This window comes from Trifolium pratense, linkage group LG7 (genome assembly GCF_020283565.1).
Source record: "Trifolium pratense cultivar HEN17-A07 linkage group LG7, ARS_RC_1.1, whole genome shotgun sequence".
Lineage (NCBI taxonomy): Eukaryota > Viridiplantae > Streptophyta > Magnoliopsida > Fabales > Fabaceae > Trifolium > Trifolium pratense.
Window position 1 is genome coordinate 57,029,661 of NC_060065.1, and position 25,311 is coordinate 57,054,971.

General features: G+C 30.7%; 4 protein-coding genes across 5 annotated transcripts; 3 read left to right on the forward strand and 1 right to left on the reverse strand.

Annotated features, from left to right (window-relative positions):
* The first annotated feature begins 1,325 nt into the window (after positions 1-1,325).
* On the forward strand, positions 1,326-7,561 carry LOC123897187 (homeobox-leucine zipper protein GLABRA 2). 2 transcript variants are annotated; one of them, XM_045947720.1, is made up of 12 exons: positions 1,326-1,565; positions 2,010-2,290; positions 2,943-3,060; positions 3,195-3,389; positions 4,006-4,383; positions 4,855-4,956; positions 5,790-5,999; positions 6,091-6,265; positions 6,337-6,608; positions 6,725-6,811; positions 6,917-7,292; positions 7,363-7,561. In XM_045947720.1, exons 1-12 carry the CDS (start codon positions 1,473-1,475, stop codon positions 7,479-7,481), a joined length of 2,406 nt encoding a protein of 801 aa, XP_045803676.1. In that variant the 5' UTR covers positions 1,326-1,472; the 3' UTR covers positions 7,482-7,561. The 2 variants fall into 2 exon arrangements, with proteins under 2 accessions (XP_045803676.1, XP_045803677.1); XM_045947721.1 differs by lacking the exons at positions 6,725-6,811; positions 6,917-7,292; positions 7,363-7,561 and having other exon boundaries at positions 6,365-6,472.
* A 2,191-nt stretch (positions 7,562-9,752) lies between these two features.
* LOC123897188 (30S ribosomal protein S17, chloroplastic) lies at positions 9,753-10,415 on the reverse strand. Its single transcript, XM_045947722.1, has one exon. It carries the CDS (start codon positions 10,376-10,378, stop codon positions 9,890-9,892), a length of 489 nt encoding a protein of 162 aa, XP_045803678.1. The 5' UTR covers positions 10,379-10,415; the 3' UTR covers positions 9,753-9,889.
* Positions 10,416-16,365: 5,950 nt separating this feature from the next.
* On the forward strand, positions 16,366-17,235 carry LOC123896690 (zinc finger protein 3-like). The gene has a single exon (XM_045947049.1). The coding sequence runs from the start codon at positions 16,366-16,368 to the stop codon at positions 17,233-17,235; it is 870 nt and encodes a 289-aa protein (XP_045803005.1).
* Positions 17,236-20,361: 3,126 nt separating this feature from the next.
* On the forward strand, positions 20,362-21,006 carry LOC123896691 (zinc finger protein KNUCKLES-like). The gene has a single exon (XM_045947050.1). The coding sequence runs from the start codon at positions 20,362-20,364 to the stop codon at positions 21,004-21,006; it is 645 nt and encodes a 214-aa protein (XP_045803006.1).
* The last annotated feature ends 4,305 nt before the right edge of the window (positions 21,007-25,311 follow it).

Here is a 25,311-nt window from a genome sequence, read left to right on the forward strand (position 1 = left end):
CCCACATGACACCAAAACTTTTTATTATGGAGTTGGAGTTTGATGAAATTTGTATCTTAATAAATAAATAATAAATAGCTTGTTCAATAAATAAATTAATAATAAATAGGCCTATAATAAATATTTATAACTTCCACAACAAGTTTAAGAAAATGGAAGACAAATCTAGAGCTTTTTTTTTAATATAAGGAAGACAAATCTAGAGCTATATATCAATAAATACATTAATCATTTGAGGTTAATGAGCATATTTACATTAACTAATCATCATGAACAAAATATGAGTTAAAGCATTCTCTTAGTCCTCTTAATTTTTAAAAGTGTTGTACCTTTTAGTCTTTTTATGTTGGTGTTCTTTTGAGTTTTGTTAAACTTGTCTCACATAACATGTGTTTAGGGTAATTTAGTAAATGAGAGAATGTTAACATGTGCCCGATAAATGTGGAAAAAATTTATTGAATTTTTCAATTATCTAAACATTAAATTCTTTATATCATTAAACGCTATATTTTTATTTTTAGGTAACTTAACATGTGCCCTTAGAGCACAAGTTAATATGACCCTAGTAAATTAATGATCAACATATTTGTTTCTTCTTATAATTTCTTTTCTTCTATCAAAACAAAACATAGTATGACACAATTTACATAATCAAAGGAAACATTGACACAAAATGACTAATAGTGTATGCCAAAATAGAATGGTAAAATATTAAGCTTTGTTTGTCATTTTGGAGGAAAAGAAAGGGGAGGAGAATTTATTTTTCTTCATAATATAAAATTCTTATAATTTGTAGGAACTCAAAAAGTGTATTGGAGGAGATTTTAAAAGGTTTTGTATATTTTAAAGGATTCTTTAAAATTAATCTATTATTGTTCTCTACAAATACTCTCATGAAGTGTGAAATATTTTCTCTATACATCCCAAACTCTCTTAAAATAGTTAGAGAATTTTTTGCATGGTTATAATACTTAGTCACACTATTATTTTTTTAAAAAAATTTAAGGTGAATATAATGAATAGAGAGAATATTTTTGGGTTGAGTTAAGTAGAGTTAAAAAAATTAAAAAAAAAAAAAACCGTTGGAACCATAAATTCAACTTATGACAATGTTAGTTAGGTGTTGACTCACCTTTCATTTCATTTTATCTAACAATCAATCCTACCAGTACCACTTTCACATTTTACACAAGAGCAACCAAACAAAACTATAAAAATAATAAATGAAAATAATAATAATATATTCATAATGGGAATAAAATAAAAATAAAAAGTGAAACGAGTTCCTTCACTTTTGTTTTTATATTCTTAAATTGTTGAGTCCCCTCACCTACGTCTCTATCCTCGTTTTTATTTTTCTTCAAGACATAGCTTTCTTTGTAGCCACTCTCTTCATCATAGTCATGTAACAAAACCGCAAATGACACAAACTCCTTAAAAAACACAAACACTCTTTCTTAATTTCTTCATCAATGTGTGTTGTAGACATGTCCAATAATCCTCCTCCTCCTTCCTCTTCTCGTGCCAAAGATTTCTTTCCCTCTCCAGCTCTCTCTCTTAGCCTTGTAAGTTTTCTAACTATAACTTCTTCATTTTTCTTCAAATACTTACTTATTTTACACACAAATGTGTTAATATAAATTTAAACAAGTAGTTACATTCATTTTATTTTATTTTATTTTATTTTATTTTTAATTTAAATTTTGAAACTTTAAATTGAAATTTTTTCATTCGGCATCTTTCAACTCATTAATCGAACTTTTCACTCGAGACATTTCTTTCATGTTAGTCCATTCGTCTCTCTTTATAAACACTCTTTTGGACTTGCAAGCGCTTGCAAAAGCGATACTTATAAAAAGTACGGAGGAAATATATGGTCCATTTGCTTTAGATGCTCTTTTTTACTTTTGTAAATAATGGTAAAATATTAAATTTAAATATTATATATATAGATAGTTGTAATTAAAATGATTTTTGTTAGTATTTTTTTGATTATTTTATGTTTTCAGGCAGGGATTTTTCGGCATGGTGGATTGGCGGCGGAAGGTGAAGGGGCGAGTACTAGTAACATGGAGGTGGAGGAAGGGGAGGAAGGGAGTACCGTTGGAGGTGATCAACGTGTTGAGGAAATTAGTAGCGAGTATTCCGGTCCAACGAGATCCAAATCAGAGGATGAATTTGAAGGAGATGAAGATGATGAAGGTGGTGGTGATGGAGATAATAAGCAAAAGAAGAAAAAAAGGAAGAAATATCATAGACACACAGCTGAACAGATTAGAGTCATGGAAGCGTGCGTATATAATATAATTTCCATGCTTTGTTTTTCTTCCTATTTTGTTTGGATCACAATTAATACTCCTCCATAATAGTAGTGCATTTCATTTTTAAATAATTTTTATTTGTCTCATTCTATTTATCATTTTTAATATAAAAATATTAATATTTTGGAATAATAGTATACTAGTACTAGATAATTAATTTTTTTTTAACAAGTGTGTATTATTATAGTAGTAATTTAATTAAAAGGCAAATAATAGTATGAAAGAGGCAGAATATCATTGAATATATCATCTATGATGAGTGTGACAATTGAGATTTCAGTGCTATGATTTTCTTACATTTTTCTTTTTTTAGTTCCTGCCATCCCAATATGCACAGTACTCTATGATTACCATGTGTGTCTTTGTTCTTGGAGAGATACCTATGATTAATATATTTAGATTTATTTGAATAAAAGAATGGCATGTGTTTTGTGATGATTTTCTATTCATATGTTAGATGTTAAGTAAGTTTTTAGTAGGTCACTAATTTGATTATTTTTTGTTATATATAGTATACATATGATTTGCATGCCAGCTCTAAAGTATCAAATGCATAGTTTATATTTTATAATATATATGTAAAAAAGAAAATTTAATGATGAATGTAAATAAATATTGTAGGCTTTTCAAAGAGTCACCACATCCTGATGAAAAGCAAAGGCAACAACTTAGCAAGCAATTAGGCCTTGCTCCAAGGCAAGTCAAATTTTGGTTCCAAAATCGTAGAACCCAAATCAAGGTATATTATATATTAGATCATCTCAATTTAATTTTTTTAAAAATTAATTTGTGATTTTTATTTTTAACTTTTAATTATGTGAATTTAATAATAATATTGAGAACTACATATAATTAATATGTTGCATTATGCAGGCAATACAAGAGAGACATGAAAATTCATTGTTGAAAACTGAAATAGAGAAATTAAGAGAGAAAAATAAGACCCTAAGAGAGACCATAAACAAAGCTTGTTGCCCTAATTGTGGGGTACCCAATACAAACAAAGATGGTGCCATGCCAACTGAAGAACAACAACTACGTATTGAAAATGTCAAACTCAAAGCTGAGGTTAATTTTGTGTTCAATTAACTCAAACTTAGTTATACATTTAATTAAAGTTTTGACCGTTTTATTTTCACTCGCCAATGAAATATTTTTTTTTATTGACGTGACATAAAATATGATGATTCAGATTCATCTAACTTAGGTGAATTTACAATGTGCATGTTTTATCACACGTCAATACTTTTTTTTCTTCTTCTTGTACTGCTTTTAGATTAAAAATTCTAGCGAGCTAAAATTTGACAAAGACCAAATTTCACAAGCGAGTAAAAACAGAGAAAAAAAATCATATTAATTTTGTTATTAAGCATAGTTAGCGACTACTACATAGGATTCCATAATGTAGAGATTGCACGCAGTTTCATGCAGTATTGAATCTCACCATCAATTTTAAATCAGACGTTCTGATTATAAGCTCAATTTTATACTGAAAAACCATCCGCCGATTTAAAATTGAACAGCTCAATCAAATACTATGTCTTGCGATTACTGCAGGAAATCCACTTCGCTATTACATTAGTTTAGTAGTTTATCATGTCTATTCCTAATTTATGTTTTTTCAATAATATAAATTATGATTGAAAATTTTCACTCTTAATTAGTAATTGACACATGTGTACAGGTAGAGAAGCTAAGAGCAGCTTTAGGGAAACATGCATCAGGAACAATGTCACCTTCATGTTCTACTAGCCATGACCAAGAAAATATTAAAAGTTCTTTGGATTTTTACACTGGAATTTTTGGTCTTGATGAATCAAGAATAATGGATATAGTAAACCAAGCAATGGATGAGCTTATAAAGATGGCTACAATGGATGAACCATTGTGGCTACGTAGTTTAGAGACTGGTCGTGAAATACTTAATTATGATGAATATATGAAGGAATTTTTAGTTGAAAATTCAGATAATGGAAGGCCAAAAAGATCCATTGAAGCTTCAAGAGATACAGGAGTTGTTTTTGCAGATCTTCCAAGGATTGTCCAATGTTTTCTTGATGCTGTAAGACACAAATTAATGCTTATACATTCTTATAACTAAGTTTTTTTTCTTTTAAATATTTCTTAATTATAATTTAATATGTATGCTTTGTGAAAAATAACTTTTTTTACGCTATCAGTCAATCATAATCTTGATATATATTATTGCGAATGTTTATCATAATCTTGATATTATTAAAAAGTATTGATTTTAGTGGTAATTACTTTATAATCACGTGGAATATCGGGAAAAAAAAAATAGTGTAAACATTAGAAAGCACAAAGGTTAATACGTTTGAATTAGCGGTGAGTTTGACAATTTCTCAATGTTACATTTTTTTTTCTTCATAAAACTCGAAAATGTAACATTTACAAAAATTATATTGAGTCACCGTGATTCTGTTAAATTTATTGATAAACCAATCATGCACATAAAAAATAATTCATTTTGTGTTGTAGAAGTTAAAAGATTTTTATTGTACAATTTTTGCAGAACCAATGGAAGGAAATGTTTCCATGTTTAATATCTAAGGCTGCAACAGTTGACATTATATGCAAAGGAGAAAGTTCTAACAAGAATGGTGCTGTCCAACTGGTAAGGGGAAAATGGTTACCATTTTGCTAGGTATATCTTTGATATTCAATTTGATGGTCCTACTAAATTTATGAAAACTTTAATTTGATAAAACTTTATGCAGTCATGGTAAATTGAAAAGAAGAAAAAGATCATAATTTCAGTCATTTTCATTCAGTAGTTCTAAACTTCTAATGTCTTAAATAGTAAAAATTTATTGCTTTATAGAAAGGAACAATTCATACATGGATTATTGATGTGATAATTTATTTTATTTAAGTGGTCCAAAACATGACAAACAAAAGAAAATGATGGTACCTCGTAATTTTAAATGATATTTCTATTTTTGATAAAAACTTTAAGTTGATTGTGGTATAATTTCACAAAAAAAATAAAAATACTATGCGTTTGATTATAGAAATTATGGTTTCTTAACACGTGCATTAATCTTTCTTTTTAGAAGTGAAAGTGCTTGTCAACTTTTCCACTCATTTAAGCACAACCTTTATTTATCTATTTAACAGAAATGTAGATAAAGACACAAAAAATACAAAAAGTTCAATGTCATTTAGACTTTAGTAACACTTTGGCACTTTCTTCTCCTCCATATCTTGTCAAATTCATCTCAATTGGAATCTCTATCTCTCCGAGGGATCGGGATATTTTCCGATTCTTCTTCAGTTTTGTCTCCAGTGCAATTTTCGGTCATTATTTAATTAGTTGATTAGTAAAAATGGTTTGACAATTCTCAATTATAGATTAATTGAAAGATTTGAATTGTACATAATAGAAAACAGGAGACAATAAATTCTCAATTCTCAATTTTGTATTGTGTACTACTACTACTACAACAGATGTTTGCTGAGCTGCAAATGTTAACACCAATGGTTCCTACTAGAGAAGTGTATTTTGTCAGATACTGCAAACAATTGAGTGGTGAAAAATGGGCAATTGTTGATGTGTCCATAGACAAAGTAGAAGACAACATTGATGCATCCCTCGTGAAGTGCAGAAAACGACCATCTGGTTGTATTATTGAGGATAAGTCAAATGGTCATTGCAAAGTATGTATATAAATAATATGAAAAAAAGTATGTTCTTAGCGCTCCTCTTATGATTATGAATATTGATTTATCTTTCGGATTTAAAAAATAGGTAATATGGGTAGAACACTTGGAGTGCCAAAAGAGTGCAGTTCATTCGATGTATCGCACCATTGTAAACAGTGGCCTAGCTTTTGGGGCAAGACATTGGATTGCGACCCTTCAACTTCAATGTGAACGTCTAGTTTTCTTCATGGCAACAAATGTTCCCATGAAGGATTCAACTGGTGAGTGATGAATTCTAATAAGAAAAAAAAAAGGTTATTTTGTTAGATAGTTTACTAAATAAAGATGTTAGGTGTTGCCACATTGGCTGGGAGAAAAAGCATTTTGAAGTTGGCACAAAGAATGACATGGAGTTTCTGTCAAGCTATTAGTGCATCAAGCTTTCATACATGGACCAAAGTTACTAGTAAAACTGGAGAAGATATAAGGATTAGTTCTAGAAAGAATTTGAATGATCCTGGTGAACCTCTTGGGTTGATACTTTGTGCAGTTTCTTCTGTATGGTTGCCTATATCTCCTAATGTTCTGTTTGATTTCTTGAGGGATGAAGCTCGTCGAACTGAGGTATCAATCATATTTTAGAGTATAGATATTTGTTGAGATATTTTAGAATCATCATGGTTATTGTGCAGAGTCATTAAAATTTAGGGTATTTGTGTTGACAATTATCATTGTGACAGTGGGATATCATGTCTAGTGGTGGGGAAGTGCAGTCCATTGCCAATTTAGCCAAAGGACAAGACAGAGGCAATGCAGTAACAATCCAAGTAAGTTTACTCAATGTTCAAACCAGAACACATTGAACAAAATGCAAGTTACATTTAAAGCATAGTTCTGAGAAAAATATGGGATTTTTTTTCTTGATTTTGCAGACAATTAAATCTAAAGAAAACAATATGTGGATACTGCAAGATAGCTGCACAAACTCTTATGAATCAATGGTGGTATATGCTCCTGTGGACATTACTGGTATTCAGTCTGTGATGACAGGTTGCGATTCGAGCAATCTTGCCATACTTTCCTCGGGATTCTCGATTATTCCTGACGGTCTAGAGTCAAGGCCAATGGTTATCACTTCAAGGCAGCAAGAGAAAAACACAGATGGAGGATCTTTGTTTACAATAGCATTCCAGATCCTTACCAATTCTTCTCCTACTGCCAAACTAACAATGGAGTCTGTGGACTCGGTCAACTCTCTTGTATCGTGTACATTGAGACACATCAGAACAAGTTTAAATTGCGAAGATGGTTAGTCAAAATCAGACAATTACTAGATAGACACATCAGTGACAATAATGTTCCACTTTCTATCTTTTAGGTCAGTGTTCGGTTTGGCGAAAAATAGTCAGTCCTTCTCCCCTTAAGAGTTTTGTTCATTATTCCATTAGAAAGGAAGGTTTGGCCTTAATATTAATTTGTATCTGCAGCTCTATGTAGAAAGAATGACAAAAAGCTTTAGAAACATCTCTTGTAAATAATTATCACATTATTTGTTAGTTCCTTATGTGCATGATTTATTTGCACTTTATGGCTTGTCGTTGATTTGTTGGCTCGCATTGCTACTGCTAAAGTTGGCTTTCAACCCAATTAGGGAGCCTTCAATTTTACCCACGCACGCAATTAAACCAAACCAATTTGCACACAGCAGAATCTCACAAACCTTAATTCGGCTAAACCATAAAACACAATTATGCAGATATGAAGTTAATCTGCAGATATGAAGTTAATCAGTAAAACAAAAACAAGTAAACGCAGTAGTGTAATATTGTTCAGAAAACAGAAATGCAGAACTTCTATTGACAATAAGCAGCAGCAAAAACAATGAACCAGATTGCATATGACAGGAATGCTAAACACAAGAAAAAACAATGAACATAATAGTAGTGCATTTCAATTATGCAGAAAACGCTAGCAGTGCAGTAAAATTATTAGCAGAGAAATTAAAAAGAAGGAGAGGAGAATAAATGTACACACATCTGACACAAATTTTACGAAGTTCAGTCATGTTTGTGATCTAATCTTTACAAGAATCTAGTTACAAATAGATAACCCCTTGGTTCTTGTCCCTTTCTAAGTTCAAGGAATCAAAGCTTCCTCTCTATTATCCCTAAAACTATTGATCCCCAACCTTTCTGGTTTCCTCTCTTTGACTCTTGCTGATTCTCTTAGTTATAATACAAAGCACACACAAATGATGAACATGGAGTCTCGTTTTGCTTTGTCTCTCGGTTCTATTTCTATTTCAGAGGTTTAATGAGTGTTTGGATCCGTGTTGAAAGTAAACAAATGCATGACACTATTGAAGCTACGGGGTTGTAGCTTCCAAATACGCTATTAGTCAAGTAGAGGTGAAAGACTCACTAACAATCATATCTCCCAAGCTCAAGATAAAAACAAATGGCCCGAAAAAATGAATAGGCCCAAAACTGATATAGAGAATCCATCACGAATCTTAACCTTGACTCCAAATTAGAGAAGAGCAAGAGATGATCAAACCGATCACAAGTGTACTGCACTCCTACTTATAATAATTACACTTTACAGAAATTTATCAAGTCCAAACAATTCTTGAACCTTGATCTAGGAAGTGACTTCTTTTAGATAATTGTGCTCTGCAGTCCACGCTTATGCTGAAAGCAAGATATTTTTGCATTGCAGCTCAAAATTAAACATACAATACTGCGCACTGTCAGGTTGGTTGATTATACTAATCGAGTTTCAAAGACGGAACCTATAAAAACAAAAATATGGATGTAGAAACTAGATGGTTCTAGCTTACCAAAAACAACCATTTTTATGAGAAAGAAACTTAAGCACAACAAACACTGAAGAATCCTGATTATACTTGTCACTTTTCTTTTTAAAACCCAGCATCAGTGGAGCAATTCTTCAACAAATAGGTTCAAACAATCCTCATCAAACTTGATTAATATAGACGTTTGATTACTGTCAAACAAAAATGATTTGACATTTGAATCTGATTTGATTAGAAGAGTTAAAAGATAGTTTTTTCATCAGATTGTTTGAAGTTTTGCATCTTACCTACTCTTATGGTAAAAACACTTAAAAGTGTATAAATCATTTTCCTCTAAAGTCAATTTCAATCAAATTAATTACAAAATCTAAGTTAATTCAAAATCACATATGTTAAACACTCACCCAGAGACACACCTAATCAACACCCAACTTACAACTAAGAATTTGGGTTCCCTGCAATCAGAGAATCCAAATCACAGGATGTGATGTAGAATGAAAAATTCAAGAGCAGTCCTCTTGGTAGGACATACTCCCAAAAAAACCCATATACATTGGAGCAACCTAACCGACATTTCATCAAACACCTATCCGTCACAGTATACAATAATAATTCTAAAGATTTTTATGAGAAACCATCAAACCGCATTCAACATTCTTAAAATTTTGAGTTGGGCCTAACTTAACCTTACAAATCAGCTTGTAAGGTAAATATCTCCAGGTCATCGCTTATTCAATATGAGACTCTTAACACACCCTCTCACAGTCAACACTATTGGATTCGGCCCCTCACGCTCAAGACTATTTGACTTGGTGTGTGGATATAAATGCTGAATAGCCCGAGGACAAACACCTGATACAAGATGACTCAACGGATTCTAAGGTGGGAATTGTTTATTTTCACAATTACAACAACAAAGTAACAACAACAACAACAACAACAACAACAACAACAACAACAACAACAACAACATTCATTTCTCATTTCCAATTTCATCATATTATTAATACATAACATAAAAACACAAAACTAAATGAAAAAAATTGGGATAAAATTAAAGAGCAAGAGTAAGAGATTACAAGCCTAAAACCTAAGGCTGAGGCTCTTCCTCCACCACCACAACCTCCTCCTCCTGCTGCGACTGAAGCGGAATTCCGAGCTCACCGGAAGAATTAGCATCACCACCATTATTTGATTTCCTATTCCTAGGAGGAACAGCAACAGCAAGAAAAGTTTTATTCTTACTAATAGGTCTAATTTTCTGAAGCTGAACAAGATCACCTTTTTTGAAAACATTTTCAGGATCATGAGCTTGATACTTCTTCTTCATCCTAATACGTTTCTTGTATTTCGGATGAACTTGTAAACGAGTAACTTCCACCGCCACTGTCTTGTCATTGGTGGCGCATGTCACTTTTCCTTCCATTGTTTTCATTGCTTTGATTGATGGAAGAAAATGGGCTTGGGCTTGGGCTGATGAGAGTGTGGTAGTGGGCTTTGAGAGACGGTTGAGGCCCGAGACATTGTTTCCGGTGAGAAATGGTGATGAGAGGTTGGAGGGAAGTTGCAGAAGCCACATTGTGAAGAGATAAGGAACAAGATAAAATTAACTGTGATTTTTCTTTATTTATATTTGATTTGATTGATGTTTTTACTTGTGTGTATCGCTGGTGTATCTTAATACGCTGCACCATCATTTCTGGTCATTGATGATTCATCCTCACATTGCAATATCTATGGCATGTCTCTCACCAGTGAGAGAGTGATTCTTACCGGGTATGAGAGGTTTCTTAGGTTTTTTTTTTATTTATTTTTAGTAATTAGTAATTATTAATAATAATAATAATAATAATAATAATTAAGAAAAATACTTTTCCAACTAACAAAGCAAATCAAACTAACAAAGCAACCATCCGTGAAAACAATTGGTTTGGGTCGATCGAGAAGGAGAGCAAAGTGAAGACAACAGGATGTAGATCAAGAAGGTTCTCAGGAAAACAAAAAATCTGGAAAACTAAAGAGAATGAATATGAAGATAATACTTTTGAATGAATATTATCTATTTTCTAAATAGATAATACTAATATGCTAAGAGAGAATGAATATGAAAATCTAATTAATTAATCTGAAAATTAATAAAATAAATCACGATATAGAGGTTAAAGGACCGTTCATGGTGATGATTATCAATCACTCGTAGTCATAGATCTTGTCCAACTCTTCCATTTCTTTCATAAGTTGGTTATTTCTCCTTTGATTCCTTCCGTTTTAACATGCAGATCTTTTCATCTCTCTACTCTGTACCTATGAATTTGTTTGCATTTTGGATGTATTTTATTTTCAGTGCCAAACACCATACTTTAAATGTTGGGACGCCTCCTTCAGAGGTTGTACCCTCATAGATTGCTCAAGGAAAATGAATACTAGATCCTTGCTCTCCATCATGAGATCTCTCCATTGGTATACTTCTTTTTGCATTCTGGACACACTCACCGGAGGGCCACTGTCCGCCGCCGTGGCGGTGACAAAGAAAGAGACAGAGATGAAGAGATGAACACTATTTTTTATTTGTCAAAAATTTACAACAGTAAAGTCAAATTTCAAAAAATAATTATTAACTTTCAATCTAGTCATTCATAAAAGTATAAAAGAAAAAATAAATTTAAAAAACTTACCAATACACTGTAGCAACAATTTTTCAGTAATTCATCCACAGCGTTCATTGTTTTTTTAACAGATCTAATGGTGGAAAAGTACTTTTCACTGGTGAGAGACATGTCATGCTTACCCACGCTAGAATCCGCCATGAATAATAATCTTATTATGTATTTGATAATATATGCATATCAAATACATAATAAAATATTTAAGTACATCCTTCTTTTTCTTTTTTAATTTGTTGATACTTAATACACACTTTTTATTATTAGGGTTATAATCCATACTCCTCTTATTAAGGACGGGCCTATAAAATAAAGTTGATTTTACAAGCCAAAATCAACATATCATTAGGCGGATGCTAGCGTGAGTTAGTAGAGCATGTCTCCCACCAATGAGATATGTGTTATCCGGATCAGATTGAATGTGTACGTGATATTATGGTGTACTGTCAGTATTATATTATTTTCTATTTTTGAAAAAAAGTTCTCGATTTTTTCGGAAAAAAGTTTTTGTTCTTTTTTGTGGAAAAAATTTTTGATTTTTTTTTCGGAAAAAAGTTTCCGATTTTCAGGAGAAAATTTTCGATTTTAGATAAAAACAATTTCGGAGGTTTTGTCTGAACAAAAAAGATTCCGTTCTTTTTTTCGGGAAAAAAGTTCCGATATTTTATTCGGAAAAAAGTTTCCGATATTTTTCTGGAAAATTTCTAATATTTTATTCGAAAAAAAAGTTTTAAATTTTTTCTGTTTTTTCACTCTTTTTTGTATCAGCAATACTTTTTCAGATGAACATTTCGAAACTATTTTCCCCAAAAAATCGGGAACTTTTTTCCGGAAAACATCGGAACTTTTTCCAGAAAAAATCGAAATCTTTTTTTCGGAAAAAATCCGAAACTTTTTTCCCGAAAAAAGAACGGAAACTTTTTTTTTCCAGAAAAACTCCGGAATTGTTTTTATCTGAAATCGAAACTTTTCCCCTAAAAAATCGGGAACTTTTTTCGGGAAAAAAATTGATATTTTTTTCCCGAAAAAATATCAAAAACTTTTTTTTCAAAAAAAAAAAAAAAATTTAATACTGACAGTACATCATAATATCATGTACACATTCAATCCAGACCACATAACACATGACTCATCGGTGAGAGACCTATCATGGTCTCCCACCCTATAATCCGCCATATCATTAAGTAAAAATAGAAAGATACATGGTGGTGGAAACTTAAAATTATGGTGGTTAATCCAAAAGCTTAGCTTAGAACCAAGAGCAATTTTTGTTTTAGTACAAAAGCAAATGAATAATGTTTAAGCGCACACACGTAAATTAATAAAATAAAATAAGAAGATTATTGTAATTTGTTCCGGTAAAGAACAAAATGGGTTTGTATTATTGATATTCAAGAATGATAATAGAAGTATGATCAGAGAAAAAACGTTGATTCTCTTTACAAGAATGAAAGAGTTGTATCTACTTAGTGTTGTGTTGTGGAGAGTTTCAATAATCCTCTTCTCCTCTTGGTACAGGTCCTATTTATAGGTATAATGTTCCCTCTTTCATAGGGATGGCAACGGGCGCCCATGGGTGCGGGTTTGACACTTACCAAACCCACACCCGAAATCATCACCCAACCCCAAAGGCTATTCGGGTGGCAAAATAACACCCACGCCCACACTCATTGGGTTCGGGTTTTTTCCACCCAAACCCAAACCCGCAGCACATTTGAAAATAATTTGCAAATTTAAGAAATTAAATTACAACATAGACTTTGAATTAAATTACAACTAAAATTAAGGTATTCCAAGGAAATTCAAACATAGACTTTCAAGAAATTAAATTACAACTAAAATTTAAGGTCTTCCAAGAAAATTGAGGGAGACTATGGGGTAATTAGGTAATTATAAAATATTTCGGGTGGGTGTATGGGTTTCGGGTGTGGGTTTGACTGATACCAAACCCACACCCATATTATCGGGTGTCACCCGAACCCAAACCCAGTCAAATCGGGTTTCGCCCGTTGACTTGGGTTTGAGTTCGGGTGGGTCTCTCGGGTTTGGGTTTTTTTGCCATCCCTACTCTTTCAAGTCAAATAAGTGCCTTATAGATAGTGGAATACATGGGTGATGGGCGGTTTCTTTCTCCATGTAGTGGAGATCATGGGATTGTATCATGGAGAATTTTTCCCACCCTTTTATTGGGCTGCATTTATATGGACCGTTTCTGTTGGGTCTTGCTAAATATATCCTGGATTGTTGCCCAGTCCATAATTATTGTTAGATGATGTGAATAAATTATTTAACTTTTAATTTTTTTTTAATTACATGTGGAGGGCCGACCTAACTTTAAATGGGGCCTAAGGCAAATTTCAAGTACTTTTTTTGCTTAAAATAAAATTTGTTCATTTTTTTTGTTTCTTAAGTAGCCTAGACCGCCTAGTTGTTAAATTTATTTTATTTTATGTCTCTACCAACTGAGATTATCTTTACACGGACTTTAATTTTTTATTTTTTTTTCATTTAAATTTTGTTTTGGATTTGTTATTCATAGAAAAAATGAAAGTGTCAAACAAAAATAAAGAATATAATAAAAAGTTTATTTTTCTACAACTCAAATATTTTTCCATCACTCAAAGAAACACACATTCTTTGGACTCGCCCCTAATAGTTGGCCCTCTAAACACCATGTGTTAAGCATACGAATGACACAAAGTCTCACCTTACTTTATATCATAAAAGACCTTTTTTTTTTCATTTTTAGAGGCATTTGTTTCTATTTCAAGACTTTTTTTTTTCCTTCTGTGAACTAATGAGATTATGATTTATGACAAACCTTTTTCTATTGATAATTTTTTTTAATATATTTTTAGACTTTTTTTTTTTGACTCAAAATAAGGATATTCATTCATTCCAATAATTGATACAGTACATCACATGCAAATACAAATTCAACATAGCTAAAAACAAAAAGGATGAAACTGCAAACAATCTCACAGCATCCATGTTAATAGCATACAACGGCAATTGCAATATGCCTACAAATAATATAATATGATAAAAGTCACCAGAATGTCCATGCTTCCGGATCTGCAACGATGATGCCCAAATCATTGATCGAATCTGCAATTGATTGAAATCTACCTTTCAAAATGAACCAAACGAACACCGCAACAAGACGGACAAACAAACGCCGTAACAATGACGACCACCAACAAAGCGCCGCACTCAGACGACGAAATCACAAAACAAGAAAAACAAAACTAAAAAACTTAATTTATGTGAAATCACTTATTTAAATGGAAAGAAAATAAAAAAAAAAAAAAAAAACAACTTAGAGGGGTGATTTTGGGTCAAAAATTGACCCAAAAACCACCCCTCCTTGGTGGATGATGAAGAAGAAAAGCAAAATAGGGTTAGAAGAGAGGGGGAGCGGCGGCTGTGTTTATTTCATGACCTAGAAAAGTCTAAGAATTGAAATTAGCTGAAAAATAATATATTTTTAGACTTAAAACACTTGTTTGGATTATTTTATCCTTGGTGCGGCCTTGTATATGATTATGCCCAAGTTGTTTTATTTGAGACGGTGTTCATTTAAGATTTGCTCTAAAAACTAAAATGATCACATTATTTAAATCTAAAATTTGAAAACTTGCCGAAAATTGCAAAGTCTAAATCTAAATCGGTACTATAGTAGTGCCAATTAGGGTTCATAAATGATATGAGAAAAATTTAGTACAAGTTATTTATTAGAAATTTATTTGTAAAAATAAAAAGCGATTTTTCTAATGTATTGAAAAAGTAGTTTACAGTTTATTAAAGAGTAACGAAGTCGAGTGACAAATCAACTTTTAAATCTCGTTTGATACTCTTATTTAATTTGCCTCAAATAGAGGTTTTTTTATTTCTAAAAACAAAAAGATATTACTTTCTTTTGTTTTAAAAAACAGTTACCACTTTACGATTGGCCGGATCTTATTAAATATGACTATTTTTCAAAGATATATATGATTATATACTATATAATATTTTGTTGCCCATGTATGAATACCTTTTATGTATATACGAATATGAATACTTTATGCTTGAAAAGAGAAAAAAATTATCATTGTAAAAAAAGAAGCAAAATTCTTCAAAAAATAATTTCTTCAAATAAGAGATATTTGCAATGCAGTTTACAAAAATTCTATTAGAATTTTTTTTTTTTTTTGTAAATATAACAAATGCTTGCTATATATATTTCTTCGCAAAAGTCGAAGCTATTGAAATAAAAAGTAATTATATAACTTCATTAACAAGTAAATTTTAAGTTTTCCAATTTTTTTTTAACAAAAGAAAAAGTTACCAATTTTGGTAGTCGGTAATTAACATCAATCACATCATTCATATTTTAACTACATAAAAGGAACATTAGTCATTGTAACAAAAAAAAAAAGGAACATTAGTAAAAAAAAAAACTACATAAAAGGAACAATGTACTAATAACAACCCACTCATCCACTAAGGAAAATTTCACTAGAAGAGTAATTAATCGTAGTAATTAGTAAGTGTTAAAGTCATTATTATAGTAATGTTTGTTTAGGTAAATATCATGCACGAATCGGTGCAAAGGTTTGTTCATATCGCTCCAATTGATTATATGCATTTATATGGTAAATAACAGTTCATAATATTTCCTTATGTATGCATTTATATAGTAAATAATAGTTCATAATCTTTTTTTGAAAATATAGTTCATAATATTTCCTTATTTATGAAGATATTTGTATTAATTAGAATCTTAAATAAATAACCCTTCTCCATGCCCCTCTTTTCATCAATCGATCAAAACCATTCAAGCCCACGCCTATATATATAGATCCATTAGAAAAAAAAATAGGTCAAAATAATTTCTTCACCTTTTTGTATACATCATATCATGGCTTCAACCTCTGAACAATCCTCTACAACTTCAGAAGGTATTTCCCAAAAAAGTTGTGAAGAGAACAACATCAACAACAAGGGGAAGGAAGTTGTGCAATGTCAACAACATCAACCTTCAAACTCCATCAAGCTCTCAAAAGATGATTCAATTCGTGGGTCGAAAGTGCAAGAGCGTGATTTTGTCACCCCCACAAAAAATTTGGAGGTCGGTTCATCTTCGTTAAGCTGGGCTAATAATAAGACCAACAAAGAAAAGAACACTGGGAATAAATCCTCTGACTCGAAGAATTTTTCATGCAGCTTTTGTAGGAAACAATTTTCTACCTCGCAAGCTTTAGGAGGGCACCAAAATGCTCATAAGCGTGAGCGTGCACTCGCAAAACATCGTCTAGAGATGCATAATGGTTTTGGGATCCCTCGCCATCCTTTTCCTTACTACACTAATTATCCTAGCCTTTCTTCATCTTATTATGGGTTTGGATCCTTTAATAAAGCACTTGGAATTAGGATGGAGTCCATGATCCACAAGCCAAGCTATTCATTGACCCCATCTCCTTATAAGTTCGGTTCTCCTACATGGGCACCAATGCAAGAGATGAGAAACTATTCTTCAATGCAAGAGATGAGAAACTTTTCTTCACTTGGTGGATTGAAGATTGAGGGTCTTAACACAAATAATGGAAGTAGTGCAACACCAACTTGGAGGAATAATGTGATAAAATTAGATAATATTGGAGAGTCTTCGATAAATGTTACAAAGTCAAACGTGGTCCTTACGGATAATGATCATCATGGTATGAGGAAGGAAGAAGACCCTGATTCAGAATCTACTGAGCTTGAGCTTGATTTGACGCTTAAGCTTTGAAGTTTTGCATGTTATTGTTGTCTTTGATTAGTCTCTAAATTTTCACTCTAATTTAAGTTTTGTCATTTTTTTGAGATATAATTTAAGTTTTGTCTTTGGTCTCAAGTCTCAACTCTAGTTTAAGTTGTTATAAGTTTTTTTTGGAATTTATTATAGTTTTATATATTGGAGTATTGATTTGTATTTTTTTTATAACATGTATTTTTTTTGTTAGTTGTCAAATTATTATATGTATTGAAATTATAAGTGTAAATCTTGTTTGCTTGTGTCCTTTATTATTATAGTTTTATATATAGGAGTATTGATTTGTATTTTTTTTTTATAACATGTATTATTTTTGTTAGCTATCAAATTATTATATATATGGAAAAAACAATTACAAGTGCAATCTTGTTTGCTTTTATTGCTTCTTTTTTTTTTTAATAAAAAAAGCTCCCTCAATGTACACACTTTTCTATTATATTTATAAACTTATGGGGAAAACAAAACTTTTTTTTACCAAAAGGAAAAACAGACTTCAAATTATAGAGAGAAATACAAGAGGCATGAAAGAAAAAAACATTCGAAAATAAACCAACATCTAGAGGACACTAAAAAATTATATTAAAAACCAATTTCTTAGCCAATGTGAGTTAGGAGGGTAAGTGGGTAACAGATGAGAGGACTTAGTTTGGAGGAAATGAAATATAAGGGAATTTCTTAATCATGATCTCTAAAGATATTATTCAAGAAAATCCCAAATCCCCATCAATAATTTTCAAGGAAAAACACAACTTTTAATTTGCATTACTTCAAAAACTACTTGATAAAAAAATTAATTGAGTTGATTTTAATGGTTAAATTAATATTATTTACTAAAACACTTTTATTAATTGTAGTTATTAATGTATTAGTGTAGTTCTCGTGAGATAATTAGTTCAATTGGTAAGGTCATCGTATTATATTTATACATGCAAGAGCTATGATTAAAATCTGGGATACTCTACTTATTTATCTTTAATGTGAAATTTCTGACCATTAGACAACTTGACATAAGTAAAAAAGTAGTTTAGAGTAGAAAAAATTAATAAATTAGTGACAATTATTTGAAGAGAGAAAAAAAAAATATACAAATGTGACACTTTTTATTAGACAAATGAAGTAGTTTTGCAATAAGACGGGTTCTTTGGAACGACTTATTCTTATGTGGAGCTTATTAACCACTTAAGTCTATGTTTGAAATTATATCCTTCGATTATTAAGAAAGAAAAATAACTTATCTTTTATTTAATTTAATTTAATTTAATTAGGATATTTTTGTACGGGGATTTTAGATGTAAGAATGGAAGTAGTATAGAGTATTTTTTGGATTTTTTCCTTATTTACATACATGATTTAAAAATATATTTTGTATTAGAATATTAAGCTCTCTTTCTATAAAAATAAAAAATGTTTTATTTGGTGAAATAAATTAATAATAGTTAGCTCTCTATATCTCTATACATAGAGCGGGGTGAATTAAAGCGTAGTAAAAGACTCCTCCATATTAATATTAAATATATTTTATATATTATCCACAAATACAAACACTAAGGGTATGTTTGGTTCAGGGTTTTTGGAGGGGAGGGGAGGGGAGGTGAGGGAATATTTTAAATGTTTTGTGTTTGGTTCAAATTTTATGAGGGGAGAGGAGGGGAGGGGAGGTGAGCAAAATCCCTCCAATGACCAATTTTTGCTTCCCCCCAAATTGGGGGGATTTGGAGGGGAGGGGAGGTGAGGAGAGATGAGTTATTATAATTTTAATTACATTGACATAATTATCCTCATATCTATTTGAAAATATCAAAACTATCCTTTTAAAATTTATATTAAATTTTGAAAATACCAAAACTTTCCTTTTAAAATTTATATTAAATCATACTAAGTTATTTGCTTGTTGCCATTTTTTTTTACGTTGCCAACATCCTGTGTTTATTTTTTACCTGTACTATTTTTATTTTTTTTTGTTTTAATGTACTTTTTTTTACAAGATACTTGTTTCTATTTTTTACCTATCCTACAACATTTTTTGAATGAAACTTTTTTTTTATATATAATAAAATGGACACTTTTTAATTCGTTTCACTGTATTTTTTTTTACGTTGCCAACATCCTGTGTTTATTTTTTACCTGTACTATTTTTATTTTTTTTTGTTTTAATGTACTTTTTTTTACAAGATACTTGTTTCTATTTTTTACCTATCCTACAACATTTTTTGAATGAAACTTTTTTTTTATATATAATAAAATGGACACTTTTTAATTTGTTGCACTGTACATATATATATATATATATATATATATATATATATATATATATATATATATATATATATATATATATATATATATATATATATATATAAAAACTATCAACAAGTTTTTTTAGGAAAATTAACTATCAATAAATTGTTTTATACATATTTTCAAATTCTACACATTATATTTTAGAAGTGCTCTAATATTTTTGAACATAAAAAATTTTGTTAGAATTTTGCATTTGATTATTTCTGGAGTTTTCGGTTATTGAGTTTTCATATTTAATTGTTTATATAGTGAATACTGAATAATTTTAAAATGTTGAGATTTTGTAAAGATGATAAGGATAAAAAAGTAAATTAATTTTAGAATCCCTCCCCTCCCCTTGTGAACCAAACACATATTTAGTAAAAATCTCTCACCTCCCCTCCCCTCCCCCTCTTTTGAACCAAACATAAATATTATCCTCCCCTCCCCTCACTTCCCCTCCCCTTCCCTCCCCTCCCCTCTTTCTATTTCGAACCAAACAGACCCTAAGAAACCCATCGATGGGGGTAGTATTTCTATTTAGAATATTTTTTGGATTTTTTCCTTATTTAAATATGTGATTTAAAAATATATTTTGTATTAGAATATTAAGCCCCCTTTCTATAAAAATAAAAATATATAATATTTTCTTTTGGTGAATAAATAAATAATATTTACCTCCCTATATCTCTATATATAAACTATAAAGCATGAAGTTTAGTAAAGACTCCTCCATATAACATATATCATATATTCTCCATAAATACAAACAATAAGAAACTCATCAAAGAGAACAACAAAGATGACAATAAGATAGTAACAATGACGAAGAAGGAAGTTATAAAATCTCAGCAACATCAAACTTCAGACTCTAAGAATAATCTTTTTCGTACGTCGATGGTACGAACTTTCTCATGCAAGTTTTGCAAGAAACAATTTTCTTCTTCGCATGCTTTAGGTGGACACCAAAACGCTCATACGAGAGAGCGCATACTTGCAAAGCATAGCCAAGAGATTATGAAGGGTCATGTGACCCCTCATTATCCTTTTTCTTACTATAATTCTCCTAGTATTTCTACACCCCCTTATCAAGGATATGGATCCTATACTAGAGCCCCTACACCCCCTTATCAAGGATATGGATCCTATACTAGAGCACTTGAAATTAAGTTGGAGTCCATGTTTCAAAACCCTAGTAATATATGGATCCCACCTCCTTTCAAGCATGATTCTACTCCTATGTGGACACCAAGGCAAGAAATGAAAAAAAATTCTTCTATTGATGAAGTGAAGATTGATGTTCTTAATGCTAATATGAGTGTTGTTGGAGAGTCTTTAACAAGTGTTGCTACAAAGTCAAACTACAAGTCAAATGCAGTTGTCATAGGTGTTGATCATCCTCGTACCAACAAAGAAGAAGTTTTTGATTCTGAATATACTGAGTTTGATTTGTCCCTTAAACTTTAAAGTTTTACCTATGTCTTTGTTATAATTTATAAATTTTGTCTCTGATTTGAGTTAGAATAGTTGTATTTTTTTGGAATTTATTGAAATTATAATTATATCAATTTATATGCACGAGTATTAATTTATTTTTTTGTTAGTTGTCAAATTATATATTTTTGAATCAAATAAAATTGTTAGCCGGAATTTTATTTATAGCATACGGGGAAAACAAAACAAATAAAATTGTTTGTTTTATTCGTTTTTTTTTATATAGATCCTATATGATGAAATTCCGGTACACTGGCTACATAATGTTTACTATAAATACTATTCGTGAACCTACCAGAATTATTAGTGATTCCTTTTTCTTCAAGCTATATTATCGTTGTGCAGTTTCCTCATGCTACTACTCTCTCTATATGCCTCAGTAGTCTTGAGATTCAACTAACTCACATTTGGTCTTATTTGAACTCTCATACCCTTCTACCAACAATGAAAATTCACCCAACTCTAAATTATATGTCTTGCAGATTTCGACTAAGTGGTTAATAAACTTTTCTAATTAAAATGAATTATTCAGGAAAACCATAGTTCGGTTATTGGTCAGAATAATTATTGGCTAAATTTTACTTACCTCGTGATCGAACTCTATATTATCAAGCCCTTTTCCCTCAAGAATCAAATGATTAATACAACAAAAAAAAATCCCAAAATTATTTTCATTGATTTCTCTAATTTTTTTGTCACGTAGCATAATAGCTAGAAACCCACCGGATTCAGATCCTCTCCTTCTGAAGTCTACGTCAGTCTCTCAATTTTTATAAATAGTGTTAATAATGCTGATGTTGGTTGAAAAAATGTTGATGTCCCAACCAACATTTTTTGAAAAAACTACACTATTTATTACATTAATAATTTTTAAAAATTATTCTTTTGTAATAATAAATTTTTAAAATAGAAGAAACGGCCGGAAAAATATAAAGTGTTTGCAATTGGTACACTAAAATTATTAATATACCAAAATAATCTTGTTTTTTCATAATTTTTTGAACAATTTCGGAAAAAAAAACTCAACATGAATAGCCTAGTATGATTTTTACAAATTAAATTGGATGGATGAATTAACGTAGATTTGAATGTTAGTTTATTTCTTTTTATATATAGAAGGTTGAGAGACCGATGTAGAGATCTTTGAAAGAGAGGATCCGTATTCAAGGTGAATAAGTGAGGGTTTCGGAACCTATGTTTGAATTTGAACACTACATATAAAATGCAATAATCCTATTAATTAATCTATGTTCATGGAGACTCTCTAAAATTTATAATTACTTGAGTATATCGGGTAATTTCCAATGAGAAAGTCTAACTTTGGCCCAAACCCAACACCTCACGGGGATTCTCATTTGTTTGCATAATAATCTGCTATTATTTTTATTTCGATTTTTATACCTATTATGGGTTTTGCTAAGAAGTGTCTCGTTAGCATTTCCCATTGCTTAATAGGCATAAAAAAATTACCAATTTTGGGTCTCAATAATAATTAATGCAGTAATATTACACTTTATTTATTCATTGTCCGAGTAATTAACAATTTAACCATACGCAGTAATTAGACAACATTAAAATTAAGATATAAGCATGAGAATTTTTTTTTTGACAAAATATAATCATGAAATATAATCGGTGGTAATGACATAATGTAATTCAGTAATTCTTCCATTGCTTCAATCCATATAATTTTCTATTTTTTTGGTAGACACTTCAATCCATAATTTTTTTTTTGGTACTATCTTCAATCCATAATAATTATACTATATCTTTTATTTCTATACAAAATTAATTGCATTAATTATTATACTATATCGTTTCAAGACCCATATAGATCTAAAAGGTTTAGGTCAACATATTATTTATTTTTATGAATGGAAAAATTTAATATAAAAGAATCAAGACAATATTTTCTCCTTAAATTGTACTAAAACAAACAGTTTTTAGTGTCAAGACCATATTTCCCACAAAGTCTGTGATCGAAGAAGAAAAAATACGCCAAGATGGTTTATATTTTTGGAGTGAATTTAAGTAGTGAAAATAATCTTAATGGTTGGAACAAAAGTGGTGGTGGAGCTTATTCTAGAGACGATACTTCTAGTTCATATTATGGACTCAAATATCTAGCCAAAGATTTTAAGGTATTTTCAAGTTTTCAAATTTATAAAATTTTCTATCAGTCCTTGCTTAAACATATTATATAAATTTTGAGTGACAAATATATCAACGTGACAAGTTCTATTATTCATTACATCTACTATTTTATATATTGATTATATTCTTTTCCGTTATATGATTATTTTTATTTTATTTTGTCAATTCTCAAATTTTCGGAAAAAGGATTATGAGAATTTGGAGTTCGTCGGGATTAAAAAAAAATTCTGATAAAAAATTATTCAACCTAAGTTCTTATTTTAGTGCAATGACTAATTGATTTGCACCTGACATGATTTGAGAACAAATATATGTGATTACGAGTGAAAAAAATTATTGTTTTAAAAATCTCTACTCCACTTCAACTAATGCTCATGTTGTTTATTGAAGTTCTCTATTTATCACATGCTTGCTTTGTCCCAAATTATATATTGTTGGTGTGGTATTGTTTATGTTCTTATGCTTTTATTATAGTTTTAATATTAGTTTGATTTGATGAATACTTTATATTTTAATAATGTGAATTTGTTTTAGAAAATATGTTTGAATGAAGAGAATGTAATGAAAGGGTCAAATCTGAATATTGGTGTGACAATGAAGGGGAAGAAGGTTAAATCTGAACAATATCAACCTTCAAACTCCAAGATGCCTCTTAACACCAATCACGCTAAGAATGATTTGATTTGTGGGTCGAGGGTGCAAAAACATGAATTTTGCACCCCTTCAATGACTTTTTCATGCATCATTTGCCAGAAACAATTCGCTTCTAAAAAAGCTTTAGGAGGACATAAGAAAGCTCATAAGGCAGACCAGCAAAAGAATAATAAGGTGGTTTCAATGAAGGAGAAGAAACTTGTACAATCTGAACAATACCACCCTTCATCCTCTAAGATGCCTATTTACATCGATCTTACCAAGAATGATTATATTCGTGGGCCGGTGGGGCAAAAATATGATTTTTTGACTCCCTTGGAGACTTTATCATTCAACTCTTGTAACAGACAGTTTTCTTCTTCATCGACTTTAAGAGGATACCAAAAGTCTCATAAGCGAGAGCGCGAAATACACGACCAAGAGAATAATAACTACAAGAAAGTGGTGACAATGAAGGGGAAGGAAGTTGTCAAATCTGAACAACATCAACCTTCAAACTCCATCATGCTTATTCCTTTCATCAATCTCACAAATAATGATTTAATTTGTGGGTGGAAGGTGCAAGAACATGGTATTTTTACCCCTTCAAAGACTTTTTCATGCAAAATTTGCAATAGAACATTCTCTTGTGCCCGAGCTTTAGGAGGACATAAAAAGGTTCATAAGCGCAAACTCACACTTGCCAAGCATCCTCAAGAGATGGAAAACTTTTCTTCTATTCATGGATTTAAGATTGAAGATAATTCGATAAAATTAGAAGATAGTGTTGGAGAGTCTTCTATAAATATTGACATAAAGTCAAACTCAACCCTACACAAGTCAGCCGTGATTGCCACATGTGGTGATTATCATCATACCATCAAAGAAGAAGCATTCGAGCTTGATTTGTCTCTTAAACTTTGAAGTTTTACATGTTTATTAATGTTTTTTTTAATCTATAAACGTAATCTTTCTTTAATTTATTATTATAATAATAATTATTATAGTTTACTATATAAGGATATTGGTTTCGTTTGTTTTTTGTTGTTAGTTGCAAATTATAGTTTACTATATAATTATTATAGTTTACTATATAAGGATATTGGCATATTTGATTTTGATATATCAATTTTTAGGCCTGCACGTTTTAATCTATATTCCATTGCTAAAACCAAAAAAGAAAAAATATACCACTCAATGTACTATATAGTACACAGTACCCATACAAAATGGGGAAACAAATTGTTTTTATTTATTTATTTATGTTTTGTTTACGATGAGCTGAGAATCGAATCCAGAACCTATAACATACTATCCAAATCTCTCACCATTAGACCAAACCTAGTGGCTTGTTTTTATTTATTCTTTAATGAAAACTGAACTATATATATTAGTGGTCTGGTGGTGTTGGCTTGAGATGAGAGTGTGCTCCTTCTTAAGGTTTCAGGTTCGATTCTCTCTAGTGTCAATTTGAATGGTAGCTTCTTAAAA